The sequence below is a fragment of the Colius striatus genome, chromosome 17 (assembly GCF_028858725.1).
Source record: "Colius striatus isolate bColStr4 chromosome 17, bColStr4.1.hap1, whole genome shotgun sequence".
Taxonomy (NCBI): domain Eukaryota; kingdom Metazoa; phylum Chordata; class Aves; order Coliiformes; family Coliidae; genus Colius; species Colius striatus.
The window spans coordinates 2,500,927-2,515,730 of NC_084775.1; the positions used below are offsets into that span (position 1 = coordinate 2,500,927).

General features: G+C 46.5%; 1 protein-coding gene across 2 annotated transcripts in view; it reads left to right on the forward strand.

Annotated features, from left to right (window-relative positions):
• Positions 1-14,804, forward strand: part of MORC2 (MORC family CW-type zinc finger 2) — a 49,112-nt gene that overhangs the window by 11,255 nt on the left and 23,053 nt on the right. Inside the window, exons 5-9 of one of the 2 annotated variants that reach the window (XM_062009658.1) lie at positions 6,566-6,656; positions 9,112-9,220; positions 10,466-10,625; positions 10,706-10,817; positions 12,494-12,619. In XM_062009658.1, the coding sequence (XP_061865642.1) occupies positions 6,566-6,656; positions 9,112-9,220; positions 10,466-10,625; positions 10,706-10,817; positions 12,494-12,619 (598 nt within the window). Of the gene's footprint in view, positions 1-6,565; positions 6,661-9,111; positions 9,221-10,465; positions 10,626-10,705; positions 10,818-12,493; positions 12,620-14,804 lie in introns of those variants that run through there. The other variant, XM_062009659.1, reaches the window with a different exon arrangement.

Below are 14,804 nucleotides of genomic sequence, written 5' to 3' on the forward strand. Positions count from 1 at the left end.
GCCAGGGCTCCCTCACCTCACACTGAAACAGTTTTTCCTTATGTTTAAATGGAACTTTTTGTGTTCCAGCTTCATCCCATCACCCCTTGTCCTGTCACTGGATACAACATAAAAAAAAAAGTGCTGCACCAACCTCCTGACACCCACCAATTAGATATTTGTAACTATTAATGAGAATCTCCCCTGAGTCTCCTCCAGACAAAACAGCCCCAGGTCCCGCAGCCTTTCCTCATAAGGGAGATGCTCCAGTCCCCTCAGCATCTTGGTAGCCCTGCACTGGCCTCTCTCCAGCAGTTCCCTGTCCCTCTGGAGCTGGGGAGCCCAGAGCTGGACACAGGACTCCAGATGAGGCCTCAGCAGGGCAGAGCAGAGGGGGAGCAGAACCTCCCTCACCCTGTTGCCCACACTCTTCTTAATGCCCCCAGGCTGCCTTTGGCTTCTTGCCCACGAGGGCACGTTGCTGGCTCATGATTAGTTTATTATCAACCAGCCCTCCTAGTTCCCTCTTTGCCTCTGTCTTTAGTAACAGCAGCATTTCTACTGGGGAGAGTCAGCCCCCAAGCCAAGAGATAGGGGCAAGGAGCAAAATGTCCCCCCTACGATTCAGGAGGAATCAGTGACCTGCTGCTGCACAGTGATGTGCACAGATCTACGGGGCTGGATGGGGAACATCCCAGAGTGCTGAGGGAACTGGCAGGGCTGCTCACCAAGCCACTGTCTATCATTTATCAGCAGTCCTGGCTGCCTGGGGAGGTCCCATCTGAGTGGAAGTCAGCCAACGTAACACCCAGAGGGATGGAAGGATGATCTGGGAAAGTACAGGCCTGTCAATTTGACCTCAGTGCCTGTGAAGCTGATGGAGCAGATCGTGCCAAGTTCTGCACATGCAGGACAAGTCAGGCCCAGTCAGCCTGGGTTTGTGCAGGGCAGGTCCTGTTTAACCAACCTGATCTCCTTCTATGATGCTTGTTGGATGAAGGAAAGGCTGTGGATGTTGTCTGCCTTGTCTTTAGCAAGGCATTTGACACTGTTTCCCACAGGAAATTGTCTGTTGTTGGCTTGGATGGGCTGACACTTTCCTGGGTGAAAAAGTGGTGAGATGGTCAGGTTCAACGAGTTGTGGTCAGTGAAGGGAAATCCAGTTGGTGGCTGATCACGAGTGGTGTCCCCCAGGGCTCAGTGCTGGGGCCACTCCCGTTTAACATCTTTATCAATGATCTGGATGAGGGGATTGAGTGCACCCTGAGTAAGTTTGCAGATGACACCAAGCTGGGTGGAAGTGTTGATCTGCTTGAGGGTAGGGAAGCTCTACAGAGGGATCCAGACAGGCTGGATGGCTGGGCCAAGGTCAGTGCCATGTGTTTCCATAAGGCCAAGTGCTGGGTCCTGCACTCGGGCCACAACAACCCCCAGCAGTGCTACAGGCTTGGGGAGGAGTGGCTGCCAGGCAGAGAGAGACCCGGGAGTGCTGGTTGAACACGAAGCAGCAGTGTGCCCAGGTGGGCAAGAAGGCCAAGGGCACCCTGGCCTGGATCAGGAACAGTGTTGTCAGCAGGAGCAGGGAGCTGATCATTCTCTGCGCTCGGCTTTGGTGAGGCTGCACCTCCAATACAGTGTCCAGGTCTGGGCCCCTCTCTACAAGAAGGACACTGAGGTGCTGGAGAGGTTCCTGAGGCTACTGCCAAGCTAGGAAAGGATTTGGAGCACGTCTCAGCTGAGGAAGGGCTGAGGGATCTGGGACTATTGAGCCTGGAGAAAAGAAGGCTCAGGGGAAACCTCCTCACTCTCTACAGGTACCTGAAAGGAAGCTGCAGCGAGGTGGGGGTCGGTCTGTTCTGCCCAGTGACAGGCAACAGAACCAGAGGAAATGGCCTCAAGTGTCACCAGGGGCGGTTCAGGCTGGATGTGAGGAGGAATTTCTTTGCTGCCAGGGCTGTCAGGCATTGGAAGGGGCTGCCCAGGGAGCTGCTGGAGTCACCGTCCCTGGAGGGGTTTCAGAGCTGGGTGGGTGATGCACTGAGGGCAATGGGCTGGTGGGTGATTGGGCTGGGACAGAGGCTTAAAGGGCTCCATGGGCTGAAAGGGCTCTGCCAGTTGAAACCATTCTATGATACTGATGTACTATGCTGAGATTCCCCTGGGCCCTCTGTTCTCCAGGATGATCTCCTTCGATCTTTTCTCACAGGGCACTTTCTCTAGCCATTTGATCATCTTCTCCTTTGGACCCTTTCCATTTTGTCTGCACCTTTCTTGAATTCAGGAGACCAGAAGTGGACACAGTAGTCCAGGTGTGATCTGAGAAGAGTGGGGTTATCACACCTCTGTCTCTGTAGTGAGGCTGCAATATATACAGTCCAGGACACTATTTGCCTTTGTTGCTGCAGTGGTTTACTGCTGGCTCATATTGAGTCCGTCAAAATCCCCAGTTTCCTTGTGACAGGCTGCAAGCTGGAGTAAAAACCCATTGAAGATTACCTTGTGAGCGTGACCTGTGAGCCTACTGTGTTGGGTTTGTGTGGAGATGGTGTTTTTTCTTGGTAATAGGGGAGGGGATTGCAGTACTGACCCCTGTAAGGAGTTCTGGAAACTGCTCTCGGTGCTAAGTTGGACCCACTTCTGGCCATGCCAACCTGGTGCCTCTGCCATCACTATTTAAGATTGGAAATCTACAGTGTTAGGAAGAGACAGAAGGAGGGAGACAAGATAAAGGCAACTGTGGGGACCCTGAAGTCAGGGAGGGAGGAAGGGAGGAGGTGTGCCAGACCAGAGACCCCCCCCCCTGCAGCCTGTAGTGAGATGGTGACTGTCTCTGTGACCCACAGAGGGCAATGGTGGGACTGAAAGTTATCAGCAGTTCTGGGAGGACCCCAGAGTGGAGTGGTGACAGTGCCTGGTGGCGCCATGGGTGTGCAGGGAGGCAGCTGTGGAGCAGACTCTCATCTGCAGAGGAGACCCACACAGGAGCAGTTGGTGGGGAGCTGAAGCCCTTGGGGATGAACCCATCTCTGAAAGGGCCACACAGGACTGCCCAGCACTTGAGGGACCCGCTGGAGCAGGACAATGGCGAGGAGCCCTTCTGCCCTGACGGGAGATGAGCGGCAGGGCTGTGTGTGAGGGCCTCAGCGCAGCTGCCATTCCCTGCCCTGGATTAATGTTTTTTCTTCCCCAAGTCGAGCAGCCCTGTCTGCTTTGCCCAGGACAGCAATGGGTGACCCAGCCCCCCTGCCCTTAGGGTTCCATGAGGCTCTTGGTACCTTTTCTCTTCCCTGTCACACCATTGGGGTGGGAACAGAGAGTGAGCAAGGGGCTGCCTGGGCCTTGTGCCCAGCTGGGCCTAAAACCACAACACCTACCCATTTTGTGTAGCACCCATCTGGGACCGTGCCTTGCCACTTTGTCCGGGAGAAGGCTGTGGGAAAGTGTCCAGTGCTTTGCTGAAGCTCAGCTAGACACAACATCCACTGCTCTCCCTACATGGACAGAAAACGCTGCTGCTTTTCAGAAGGTGACCAGGTCAGTCAGATGTGGCTTGCTGTTGGTGAATCCACACTGGCCGATCCCAATGACCTGCTTCATTTGGCTTGTCACACTTTCTAGGAGCATTCCTAGGGACTGAGGTAAATATATCAGTTCTTACTCCTTTAAACTTTTGAAGTTTGGAAGCTCAGAAGAGCAGTTGTTTTACTGGGTGCAGTTGGATGAGTAGTGATGTCTTGATTATTTTACTAGCTCTTGTATTTTTAAATACTGTCTCTCCAGGGCTCAGAAGGGTGAGGAACGATGTTTAAGTGTAACTGGGATTCTAGCACTTGTTTTAAAGTGTGTGTACATGCTTTTGTGTGTAGACGTGGACACTCAGGGGAGTGGTCTACATATTTCTCAGGGAAAATGTCTCTTTTAACCTTACAGCACATTGATGTTTCCTCTCATGCTTACTTATTTTTGAAGGAACTCGGAGGAAGGTTATGAAACTGCTCTGTCAGTCCCTAGCTGCGTTCAGCTGTTTCCCTCCGGTGACTGGGTGTCTCGTGTTTGTTACAGTGATGAAAGACCTCAGAGCTTCTTCACTGGGGTGGAACTTGACGGGAAGTAATCTTGGTTTAGGCTGATTTCCCTCAGGTAGCAAATGAGATACTTTGTGTCTGGGATGTTTTTTGAGGAGGCTGTTGGGTCCACTGCAAGTCCTCTACTTACCGTGAGTATGGCAGATGAATTTATGGAGAAGGCAGGAAGGATAATTTCTGTGCTCAGATTGGCATCTGCTTTACTGTGTTCTCCACTGGAGAACTGGGAAATATAAGAGGATTCTCCTCAAAAGATGCAGCCAGGTTTGACTTCAGTGGCTGCCTTGTGAGCTGTAGTGGGGGAGGGGGAGTGGGGAAGGATGGCTTCTGACCCGGAGTGAGGGAGCGGGCAGCTGCCTGCAGGCGCGTCAGCAGTGTGTTACGTGCTGGCTGGCTGTCACTCAGGAGGATGCTCTGCTGCTGTCCTGGAGGACCAACAGTCAGGAACTAAACGGCTCTGTCTCTCTGGTCTTCATTCTAGGCATCTGATGTTTCTTCATAGGAAACTTGTTATCTGTGCCATGGATTCCTTTTCTGGGGCTCTGAAGGTCAATGTGCCATCTTGAGCAAGCTCCTCGGATTGCTTTTGCTGTGGTGTGTTTGGCAGAGGTCACCTCACCCCCTTTTTGTTGCCAGGGAGTTTGTTTTTTGTTTTTTTAAAATCCAATAACTCCGAGACGTGACAAAATGAAAACAGTGAGACTAAAATAGCTTTAAGTGAAACTCTCTCCAGAACCTTTGCTCAAAAAAGCTAAAAAAAAATATTCATTTGTACCTTAATTCTTGGGAGAAGGAATAGATCAAATCTGTCCAAGAGACAGCTGCCTGGGGCAGAGAGATGCTCCATCACTCCCAACAGCCATCTCAGCTTGGCATTATCTTCATCCCTCCACCCAGAAAGAAGAGTCTTTATAGGGTGGTTTTGTACATCAGCATTGAATGATAAACCATATGGTCACCTTTTCTGAGAGAGGAAATGCTTTGGGCTGTTGCTCTTTACCCTTTTTAGGCTTCTCAAAGCTTTTTTTTTTAAAAAAACCCACCAGCTGTTGACAGAACATTTTGTATAGCAAAAGGGTTCCAGTAGCCTTCCCTTCTTGGAGTATCCCCTCTTTCTGACCAGGCTTTAAAGCTAACACATTAATAGTAATAAGAATAATAGTAACAATAATTGTCAATATCCTTAGCCAGAACTGAAACATGAGATAATCTAACATTTTCTTTCTTTGGCTAGAAAAATACTGTAGTAGGCTGAAGGAAGGGAAGAGGTACTCTCAGCAAGTCAAAAGCTGGTTTTGAAATAGCTGTGTATCTCTGTTATGAACACAGTGAATCAAGGCAGCAAGGTGCTCACACAGTTTCAGTCCTGTATTTTCACCTTGTAATTTCTGGCTTTACATCTGAATGTCATTTCAATGGAAAATGGCATTCTGACACCACCCAGCACAGTGATTTTGTGTTAGACCAAGGATGTTGGTACTAAACATCTTTCTGTAAGAACTCACTGTCAGTACTGGTGGACCTGGATAGGTCTCCTGCATGCCTAAATCCAGCTTGTCTGTGGGCTCAGCCTGTGTGTAGCTGGCTGGTGGGGTGAGTGATGTCCTGTGCTCCCTCACAGCCTGTGTACGCATTTGAGGGCTGTAATTGTTGTTGGCCTTCCTGTTAAGGCACTTTGTGTTCCTTGTGTCTGGAATTGCATTTCATTTCTGCAAGTAAATTCTATGTGAAATGATTGCTATCTCTTCGGGGGAGGGGATAGGAATTGTTCTGTCCTGGGGATGATGTTAAAAGGCCTTATCCCTTGAGAAAGGCTTGAACTAAAAATGACAGACCGTCTCAGCTGTAAAGCCATCATGTCCTTTCATTTTGTCCTGGGCTAATAAAATACTCCATTAATCACTGGGTACTTCCTAGTACTTAGAGCCTTTTCACCCACAGCTGTCCTGCTAGTCAGTAGTTCAGCAATCTGCTCTGAAAATAAGCTTTTGTCTTACTAGTGCATTAATTAAGTGTTCGGTTCAACCCCATGAAGAAAAAATAAGGCTTATTCTGAATTCAGGAGCTTTTTTATAGCACTGGCTTATGCTCTAGTGCCAGTGGGTTTGAGTACACACAGTACAGCAGAGCTGCAGCGTCCCAGGGAATGTTTGGGTTCGGAGCATGTTGGTGATTGTGGTGGACACAACAGATCATCTGGTGGATGTAAAAACATCTTTGTGCAGTTTAGATTGGACGTGGGACTAGTCTGAAACTGAAAACTGTTTCTGTCAGTGTAATGGCATCTGTGCACAGTTTTTGATAACAAATACCATTGAGCACTATGTCTCTTATAGGGCTGTGTGATAGAGCTTCAGGATGAGACTTTGTCCTGGGCTTCTGACCTCTTCCATGCTATAGTCTCTCTGTGCTGCTTACAGTAATGAATATGTATCTAAAAGAGATGTGTGTGTGTGTGCATATTAAAACAAACTTCTTTTGTTCCTTGTCTCTCGTTCCAGATGAAGCTGCCAGTGTTACACAGTTTGGGAAATCGGCCAAGAGATCACCTGAGTCCACTCAAATTGGACAGTATGGGAATGGATTGAAATCGTAGGTACAACAAAAGCCAGCCTCCTCAGCTTGGGGAGGTTAGAGTTGAGGTAGAAAATGTGCATTTTACTTGGAGGTGTATTGTTTTGAGGTGAAAAAAAACACAGATGAAATCTAACAAAGATCCCATCTATGAACATCAACTGTAGTTCTACAGTGACAGAGAAGTCTGTCCAAAGCTGTTCTGCCATTGTTTGTGTGGTGCAGAGGATACAGATTCGAGCTGAAGGAAAAAAAAAACCAGGAAGGAGCAGGAAACAAAAACTTAAATGACTGTGGCAGGCAGATAGTAAAATTGGAGCAAAAGAGTGCTGCAGCCTCTCACTAGGAAAGTTGTCTGATGCAGATCAGGTGGACTTTAAACTTTTTACTTTTTTCTTAAATCTAACATATGCATGGAAGAGAAGGGGAATGAGGGGAGAAGTGGGGTTAAGTTACAGAGGAACAGGGACAGGAAGGAAATCTTACTGGTTGGAAGGGATTGTCTAGGAAAAAGAAGAGTGTTTACTGTGGTGAGCTGATATCTTTGGGAAAGTTAGAGGGCTTTTATGGCTTACTCTGATCGTTGTTCTGCTTGAGGCTGTTCCACATGGCTAGATTATTTACATGCATCTGCCCTGGTTTTGACTGCAATAGAATTATTTTTCTTCCTGGTAGCTGGTACAGGGCTGTGTTTTGGGTTACACTGAAAAGAATGCTGATAACACAGGAATGTGTTGGGTCTTTCTGAGCCAGGCTTTGCACAGTGTCACAGCATTTCCTACTTCTCCCCCTTCTTTGCCAGAGAGTGGACTGGGGATGCCCAAGAAGCTGGGAGGGAGTGTGGCCAGGACAACTGACCCCAGCTAGCCACAGGGCTATTCCATTCCAGAGGATGTCATGCCCAGTGTAGGAACTGGGGGGAGCTGTCAGGGAGGATCTCTGCTCAGACATGAGTCAGTGGTTGTTGAGCAGTTGCAATGTGCATCTGCTTTTGTTCTTTATGTCCTTGGATTCCTCTTTCCATTTATTTTCATTACTATTATTGTTTTTAGAATAGTAATTATTCTGTTTTATTTCATTTTAGCTATTTAACTGGTCTTATTTCAACCCATGAGCTGTATTTTTTTTTTACCTTTTCTCTTCCCCACTGCAGGAGAAAGCATAGCAGGGGTAGGTGAGTGAGTGGCTGCATGGTGCTGAGCTGCTGCCTGGGCTTAAACCACAAAAGCATCCTTCTGGGGAAGTCTAGGGGGCAGGGAAGAAAGGAGATTTAAGGGATGTTAAGATACTGTCGATCCATCTTCAGTGTAGGACAGATCCCAAATCATTCCTGTGCACTTCAGGACAGGTGTCTGTCCTGTTCCTTAAGCTTGAGCAAGAGACATACTATATTACAGCTGAGAAACGCAGACTGAAGCCTAAACATGCATGGAGTGGGCTTTGGTATTATATTAAGCCAACCTGAAGAGAGCTGAACTGACAGAGACTAATCCTTCCTTTGATGCAGTGTAAATTTTTCTCTATTAATGTTTTTTGGATGAGTTGGGTGGTAGAAGTAAAAGAGAAGATGGGGATGGCACTATTGGGGATAGGAGAATGAGAAGAAAGATGAGACTGTCCCATTTTGTGATAACTGGCTGCTAAATTGCATTAGCTGAAGTGTCAGTGAGTCTTTAGAGACAGCCACTAGGAAATAGTCTATCTCTCAGAAACTTGTCTGATGCTATTCATTTTGTGTACAGTGAAATGATCTGTGCGTTTGCTTTCTCACATTGAATCTATTGGAAGGTTTTGGTCACATCTTACCTAAATCACCCCTTTTAGATGTAACAAAAAAAAAGAGATGTATTTCTTTTAAACTTTCTACATAACATGGACTTGGAAAGCTGCATTGCACTGCACAGAAGGGACCTTTAGACATCATCCAGTCCAATTCCCCTGCCAAAGCAGGCCCCACCTAGATCAGGTCACACAGGAATGTGTCCAGGTGGGTTTTGAAGACCTCCTGAGAAGGAGCCTCCACACCCTCCCTGGGCAGCCTGGGCCAGGGCTCCCTCCCTGAAACACTGTAACAGTTTTTCTTTATATTTCAGTGGAAGTTTTTGTGTTCCAGCTTCATCCCATCACCCCTTGTCCTGTCACTGGATACAACAGTGCTGCCCCAACCTCCCGACACCCACCATTTAGATACTTGTCAGTATTAATGAGATCACCCCTCAGTCTCCTCTAGACTAAACTTCTGCACCTCTGAATTGTGACTAGTGTTCAATGTTTTGAAATGTTATAAAAATGTCCAGATGGAGATGCCTTTTGAAAGGAATGGGGATGATTAGAGTTGCTGATTAACCTTCTGCCTTACCTAGTTTTGGCATCTCATAATTGGACATAATGGAAAGTAAACTCAGTAATATGGTGTGCTTCCTAGAAACTGTTGTGCACCAGGTGTGACATGCAGGCTGAAATCTGTCCCCAGGGGCTCCATGCGGATTGGGAAGGATTTTATTCTGTTCACAAAGAAAGCCAACACCATGACTTGCCTCCTGCTGTCACGGACGTTCCACGAGGAAGAAGGCATCGATGAGGTTTGCATGTGCTTTGTTGTAATGAACAGTGAACTCTGTCTCATCTGAACTTGCCCAGCTCTGACAGGAGGACAATCTGTATCAGCATTGGTTGCCATTCTGGTCGTATCAGTGTATGGTTTTCTCTTGGTGATGTGCTTGTAGGAGCCCTGCAAAGTCATTGAAGATTTCTTTCCTTTTGGTTTTAATTCTATTTGAGAGATCTCTCTGAACTACAGCAAGTTTGAAGGATTTGTTTCAATTGCTTCAAGTTGATTGTGCTGAGATCAGGATGTGCCCAGATTTCTTGCATTTTCCTTCGCCCACAACATCTGAGTTTGAGAGATATTTAGTTTAATTGCTCAAATTTGATTTCCTGAGGAGAGCTAAAGGTGTGACTGAAGTTGCTGCCCACAGGTCATAAATTCCAGACAATTCTCTTCTTTCTGATCTTTTTGAACAATCATCATTTTTGCTGTTGAGAACTTGTGTATCTTAAGATACACTCCTAAGAGTATCCAGGCTCTTAAGACTGATCCAGACAGTACTTCTATGCTCAAACATTTTTCAGGCAAGGCCAATAATGGAAATGGTAAAATTTGCCATTTGGGGTAGTATCTAAGAAAGCCTTTTTCACTGTGGTTGTGGAGGGAGCTTCTACAAAGAAGCTGCAGAGGGAGCAATGTTTGCTGGTGACTGAAGAAAGTTGGGAAGAGTGATTTACCTCCTACAGTGAATCTGGAGCCAGAAATTTTTGCTTGACCTCCATTCTAACGTGAGGGCAGGATTTGCTGTCCTTGCTAGGCACCTGCAGACTATATATTATATCTGTATTTCTGTTCTGACTGTCAGAAAACACCAATAACCTTGCTAGAATCTTATACAAATAAGAGAGTAAGACCAGGATAAATATGAGTGAAGGATATTTGAGCTCTAGAGTTAAGCACAGGGGCTGACACTTCTAAAGCAGCAAAGGTGGGTTTTTTTAATATTACAAAATTTGTTAGCAGGGGAAAAAAGACATTGGGAGTGAGTAGCCAGTACCATACAGGTTACTTTGGAGTTACTCAGTCTGAGACTGGGTGTTGTAGGAAGTCAACTCAGAGGCTGGCAAAGAGTGGTCCTTGAGCATTTGACAGACGTGCTAACCAGTGAAGGGCTGGGAAGGACTCTTGCATTGACTTATGGGACAATTGGAAGGCTGTGATGCACAGAAGGGGCTGACTGGAGTGGGTGAGCCAGAGTCACTCTTGGTGTGATTTGCAGGTCATCGTTCCCCTGCCCACCTGGAACGCACGAAGCCGGGAGCCTGTGGCTGACAACATGGAGAAGTTTGCTATTGAGACTGAGCTAATTTACAAGTATTCTCCATTCAAATCAGAGCAGGAAGTGATGGAGCAGTTTAATAAGATTCGTGGTGAGAACGGTACGTATGGATGCTGCTGATCACAGGCAAGGTGTTTGGGTTTGACTGGGATCCTCCTGATCAACTTATCACTTGCTCAGGCACTCTGGTGATCATCTTCAACCTCAAACTAATGGATAATGGAGAGCCAGAGCTGGATGTGACTTCTGACCCCCGTGACATTCAGATGGCGGAAACATCCCCAGAGGGAACGTGAGTGTGATGGGTCTTACAAGCCTTTGGGCTCTGATCTGATTCTGCGTAGGATTTGGCCATATACTGTGTACATGTGTTTTTTAGAAGCTTCTTTTTCTGTGGTGAACTGGAGAATCGAGAAGATCTTTGATATGTTCTTTGGCAGTTTGGATTCATGTGTGTAAATGCCCACAGGCGTTATGGCTGTGTGTTTGGTGTGAATGCCAGTGTTGGCCTGTCTCAGCTCCGTCAAAGCAACAAACTCCATGCGCTTCTTTAGGCACCTCAGAACAAAGGAGCCCAAAGCTATAGGTTCAGTTTTCTACACTCATCAAAACCATCTTTGTCAGAATGACAGCTGGTGGTGAGTCCACGCTGCTCTCAAACTGGTGTTCATTGTGCCTGAACTGATGTCCAGGTGCTGCACAGCATCTGTGCTGAACAGCAGAGGCGGCTGAGGTGGGGTGTGTGACCACGTCTTTATGGGAGCACAGGCAGCTGCTGGGCTTCGTTGCAGAGGAGGGAAGATGTGTTCAGGGGGCAGCTGGAAGTGCAGAGGGCCCCGTTTGGGCAGAGATGAGTATTTGCTGAGTTGTCCACTTAGAGCATCAAAAGGAAAAACTGTGCAGAACTGAGCACAGTTCTGGCTTGAAGAAATGCCAGAACTCCCCAGGCACACCTAGCCAGCTTTACCTTTTTTCTGAGGTGACATGTTTCTTCCCTGAAGTGCTTGTGTTTCCTGTAGAAATAGTTTCAAACACTGTAAACCTAGCCCTCTATGTCTTAGCTTGATGGTATTGAGTACACAGATGCAACAAACTCCTTGGGGACCTCCAGGGATCTTGTACTTCTCAGTTTCTTTAATGCCTGCTGGTGAGCTTTTGTGATTACCACTGTTCACTAGAAGGAGCTTCTTCCTCCTGACCTTGTGATGCCATTTTTGTGTTTGATCAGTGTGGTTTCTGTTGGAGCATGCTCCTGACTAACCAAAGAGTGAGTGGAGTGCATGCTTAATGTTAAATGTTCTATCCATTTACTATCCAGCTGCATTCAAAACATCATTTTCAAGCTAAAGAATATCAAATGTACATCTCAGTAGAAGACAGGCAGGAAAATATCTGAAAGAAAAGCCTCACTTCACGTAGCTGCATGGTAGTTTAAAACACATTTACCTTTGCTTTTACCTTTTTTTTTCTTGCTGAAGGTTATCTCTTTGGCATGTTTTGCAGTAGATGGCTCTGAGCTGAGCTAACAGTTACAGCTGCCTGAGATGTGAATCCTGCCGTAGCTACATCAGAGGTAGCCCAGAGCAGTGCAGGGAGATGCTTCAGTTGGTTGCTTGGCTCCTGGGTAACAGTTTATTGGGAAATTAGAATCTTACAAGATTTGCCCACGGAGAAACCTGTTCCTTTAGTTTGGATAGAGGAGAGAAACTGTGACAGCAGTATGTTATGGCTCTTTTTAGTGGAGGGGAATGAAGGGGAAAAAACACGGAGGCAAGAGGAAGCAGAATGTGGACTGAAAGAGACTCCAAGATGAGCACTTTGTGACTGAAGAGGCACAGATTATTCCCAGGGTGAATCAGTGGAGTCATCTTGGGCTACATGGACCAGACTGGGAGAATGTCTGCTGGTAGTCCCACAAGGACATGCTGAACAAACTGCTCAGTCTCTGTAAGCATCCCTCTCTTGCAGAAAGCCTGAGCGCCACTCCTTCCGTGCCTATGCTGCTGTGCTTTATATTGATCCCAGAATGAGGATCTTCATAAATGGACACAAAGTACAAACCAAACGACTTTCATGCTGCCTGTACAAGCCAAGGTAGGTGTTGGACCCAAAGTCTGCAGATGTGTGGGACCTTTTGGAGTTTGCTTACAGAAAAGGTTTAGTGTTTTTCCCTCCAGGTGTATCCTGGAGATGTGTGTGCATAATTCCCTGTGAAAGCCACAGAAATAATTCATTAGAGAATGGTGTGTAGTACTGACATCATGGAAAACAAGGTGGATAGTGGAAAATCATCAGCCCTTGAAAACTGCATGAATAATTTATGCAGTTTGGCTCCCTTTCAGAGCAAACAAAGAAGTTAAGATAATGGTTGTTCAAAATATCTCTAAACAGAACTATTGGACAACTGTTTTTAAGTAGGAAAAGGAAATACATGCAGAGGGTGTTAGAATTATTACTGAAAAGAAACTAGACTGAGCACTTTGAAACAGTTACTTTGAGAACTGACTTATAGGTAGCTCATCTAGGTTTGCATACAGATTGGGAAATACTTTTCCCTGTCTTCCTTCCAAAATCCCCTAAAAAAAAAGATGTGAACTGAGGCATGTTTAACAGCCACTTGGCTTAACAGAGACTAGAAAAGGTTGTAAACATGGGAGGAGAAAGGAAAACATGTGTTCAAGTCTGCTTGAGGCAATAGTGTTCTACCCTGGGAGCACACAGGCTGCATGCTAGATAGCATAACATCATTTGTCTGAATAAAACAGTAGTAATTTTGTGGGGTATTTGTGGATTGGTTTGTGGGTTGTGGTGGTTTCCATAGCACATGTGCACCACTTGCTCACTCCCCCCTTCCCCTGCTAGTGAGATGGGGAGGAGAATCAGAAAAGGAAACAGAACCCCTGAGCTAAGAACAATGTAATGACTAAACTGAAGTCTAATAGCAATAATAATAAAATACAATAATGATTGTAACGAAAAGGAATATAACAAAAAGAGAAACAAAACCCAAGAAATGCAAGTGATGCACAATGCAATTGCTCACCACTCACTGACTGATGCCCAGAGCCTCACTGAGCAGTGACCCACCCCTCCCTGCCAATTCCCCTTCATTTCTTTACTGGGCCTGATGTTCTGTGGTATGGAAGTAGCCCTTTGGCTAGTTTGAGTCAGCTGTCCTGACCATGCTCCCTCTCAGCTTCATGGGCACTTCCTTGGTGGCAGAGCATGGGAAACTGAAAAGCCCTTCTCTTAGGGTGAGTGCTACTGTAGCAACAACTAAAACGTCAGTGTGTTATCAACATTACTCTCACACTAAATTCCAAACACAGCCCTGTAGGAGCTACTAGGGACAAAATAAACTCTATCTCAGTCAAAACCAGGACATGTACTTAAAGGCTCTTTACTAGTCTTTGGGGAAGTGTCATGATGCCTGAGCCTAAATGGGTGTTAATTTTATTCACATTCTCCTGATAGAGGTCAGTGGACTCCAGCAAAGGAATGCCATTCTCTCACTGTGGAGACACCTCTGTCCATCCATATCGCTGCTTTTATAAGAAAGTCTGTTACAAACCAGCCTGACATGTGAAGGGTGGGTCATTTTCCTGATGGTGAGCTGCCAAATGACTAGTGATTGTGGTCTTTTTGCACACCTCTTGGTGAAGTTTGGGCTAGGTGTCTTCTGGTTTGAAGTAATGCTTTCATGCCTTACGTTGGACAGCCATTGGCTTGTTTCTCTTTCCTTTTGGGAAATGAGGTGGTGGCTCTGCTCCTACAGAAGGGCTGTAAGTCAGGTTGTCTTCATGTCTGGAGGAAAAGCTTGTACATATACTGGTGTTAGAGAACAAGGAATGCAAATCCATTGTGGACTCCAGGGTATTTAAGTGCTTTTACTGAAGACGAAGGTTTTGCAGCCCTTGCACTGTTCTTCATCAGGAATAACAACTTGGGTCCCAAGCAAGGCCTTTGTTTGCTTTGTGTCATCTGCCCTTTCTGGAAGCCATGTTTGGGTAGAGGCTTCTCCGTGCCTTTCTGGAGCCTGTACTGTCCCAGTGGCAGGAGCAGGCTGCTTTTGTGCACATTCTCCACCAACGTTTGCAGGTCTGATAACCACAGCATCATCTGTCTTGGGAATGGCTGGTGTCTCCTTTCATCTGTTCCCTCTCGCAGTAACTGTTTCAGCTTGTTTAGCAGCACAGACCATGGAGATGGAAGTAGTCAGACCCTATGCAAGGACACCCCTTCACCAGGGCAGACCAAGGCAGTTGGAATGAACATCTTG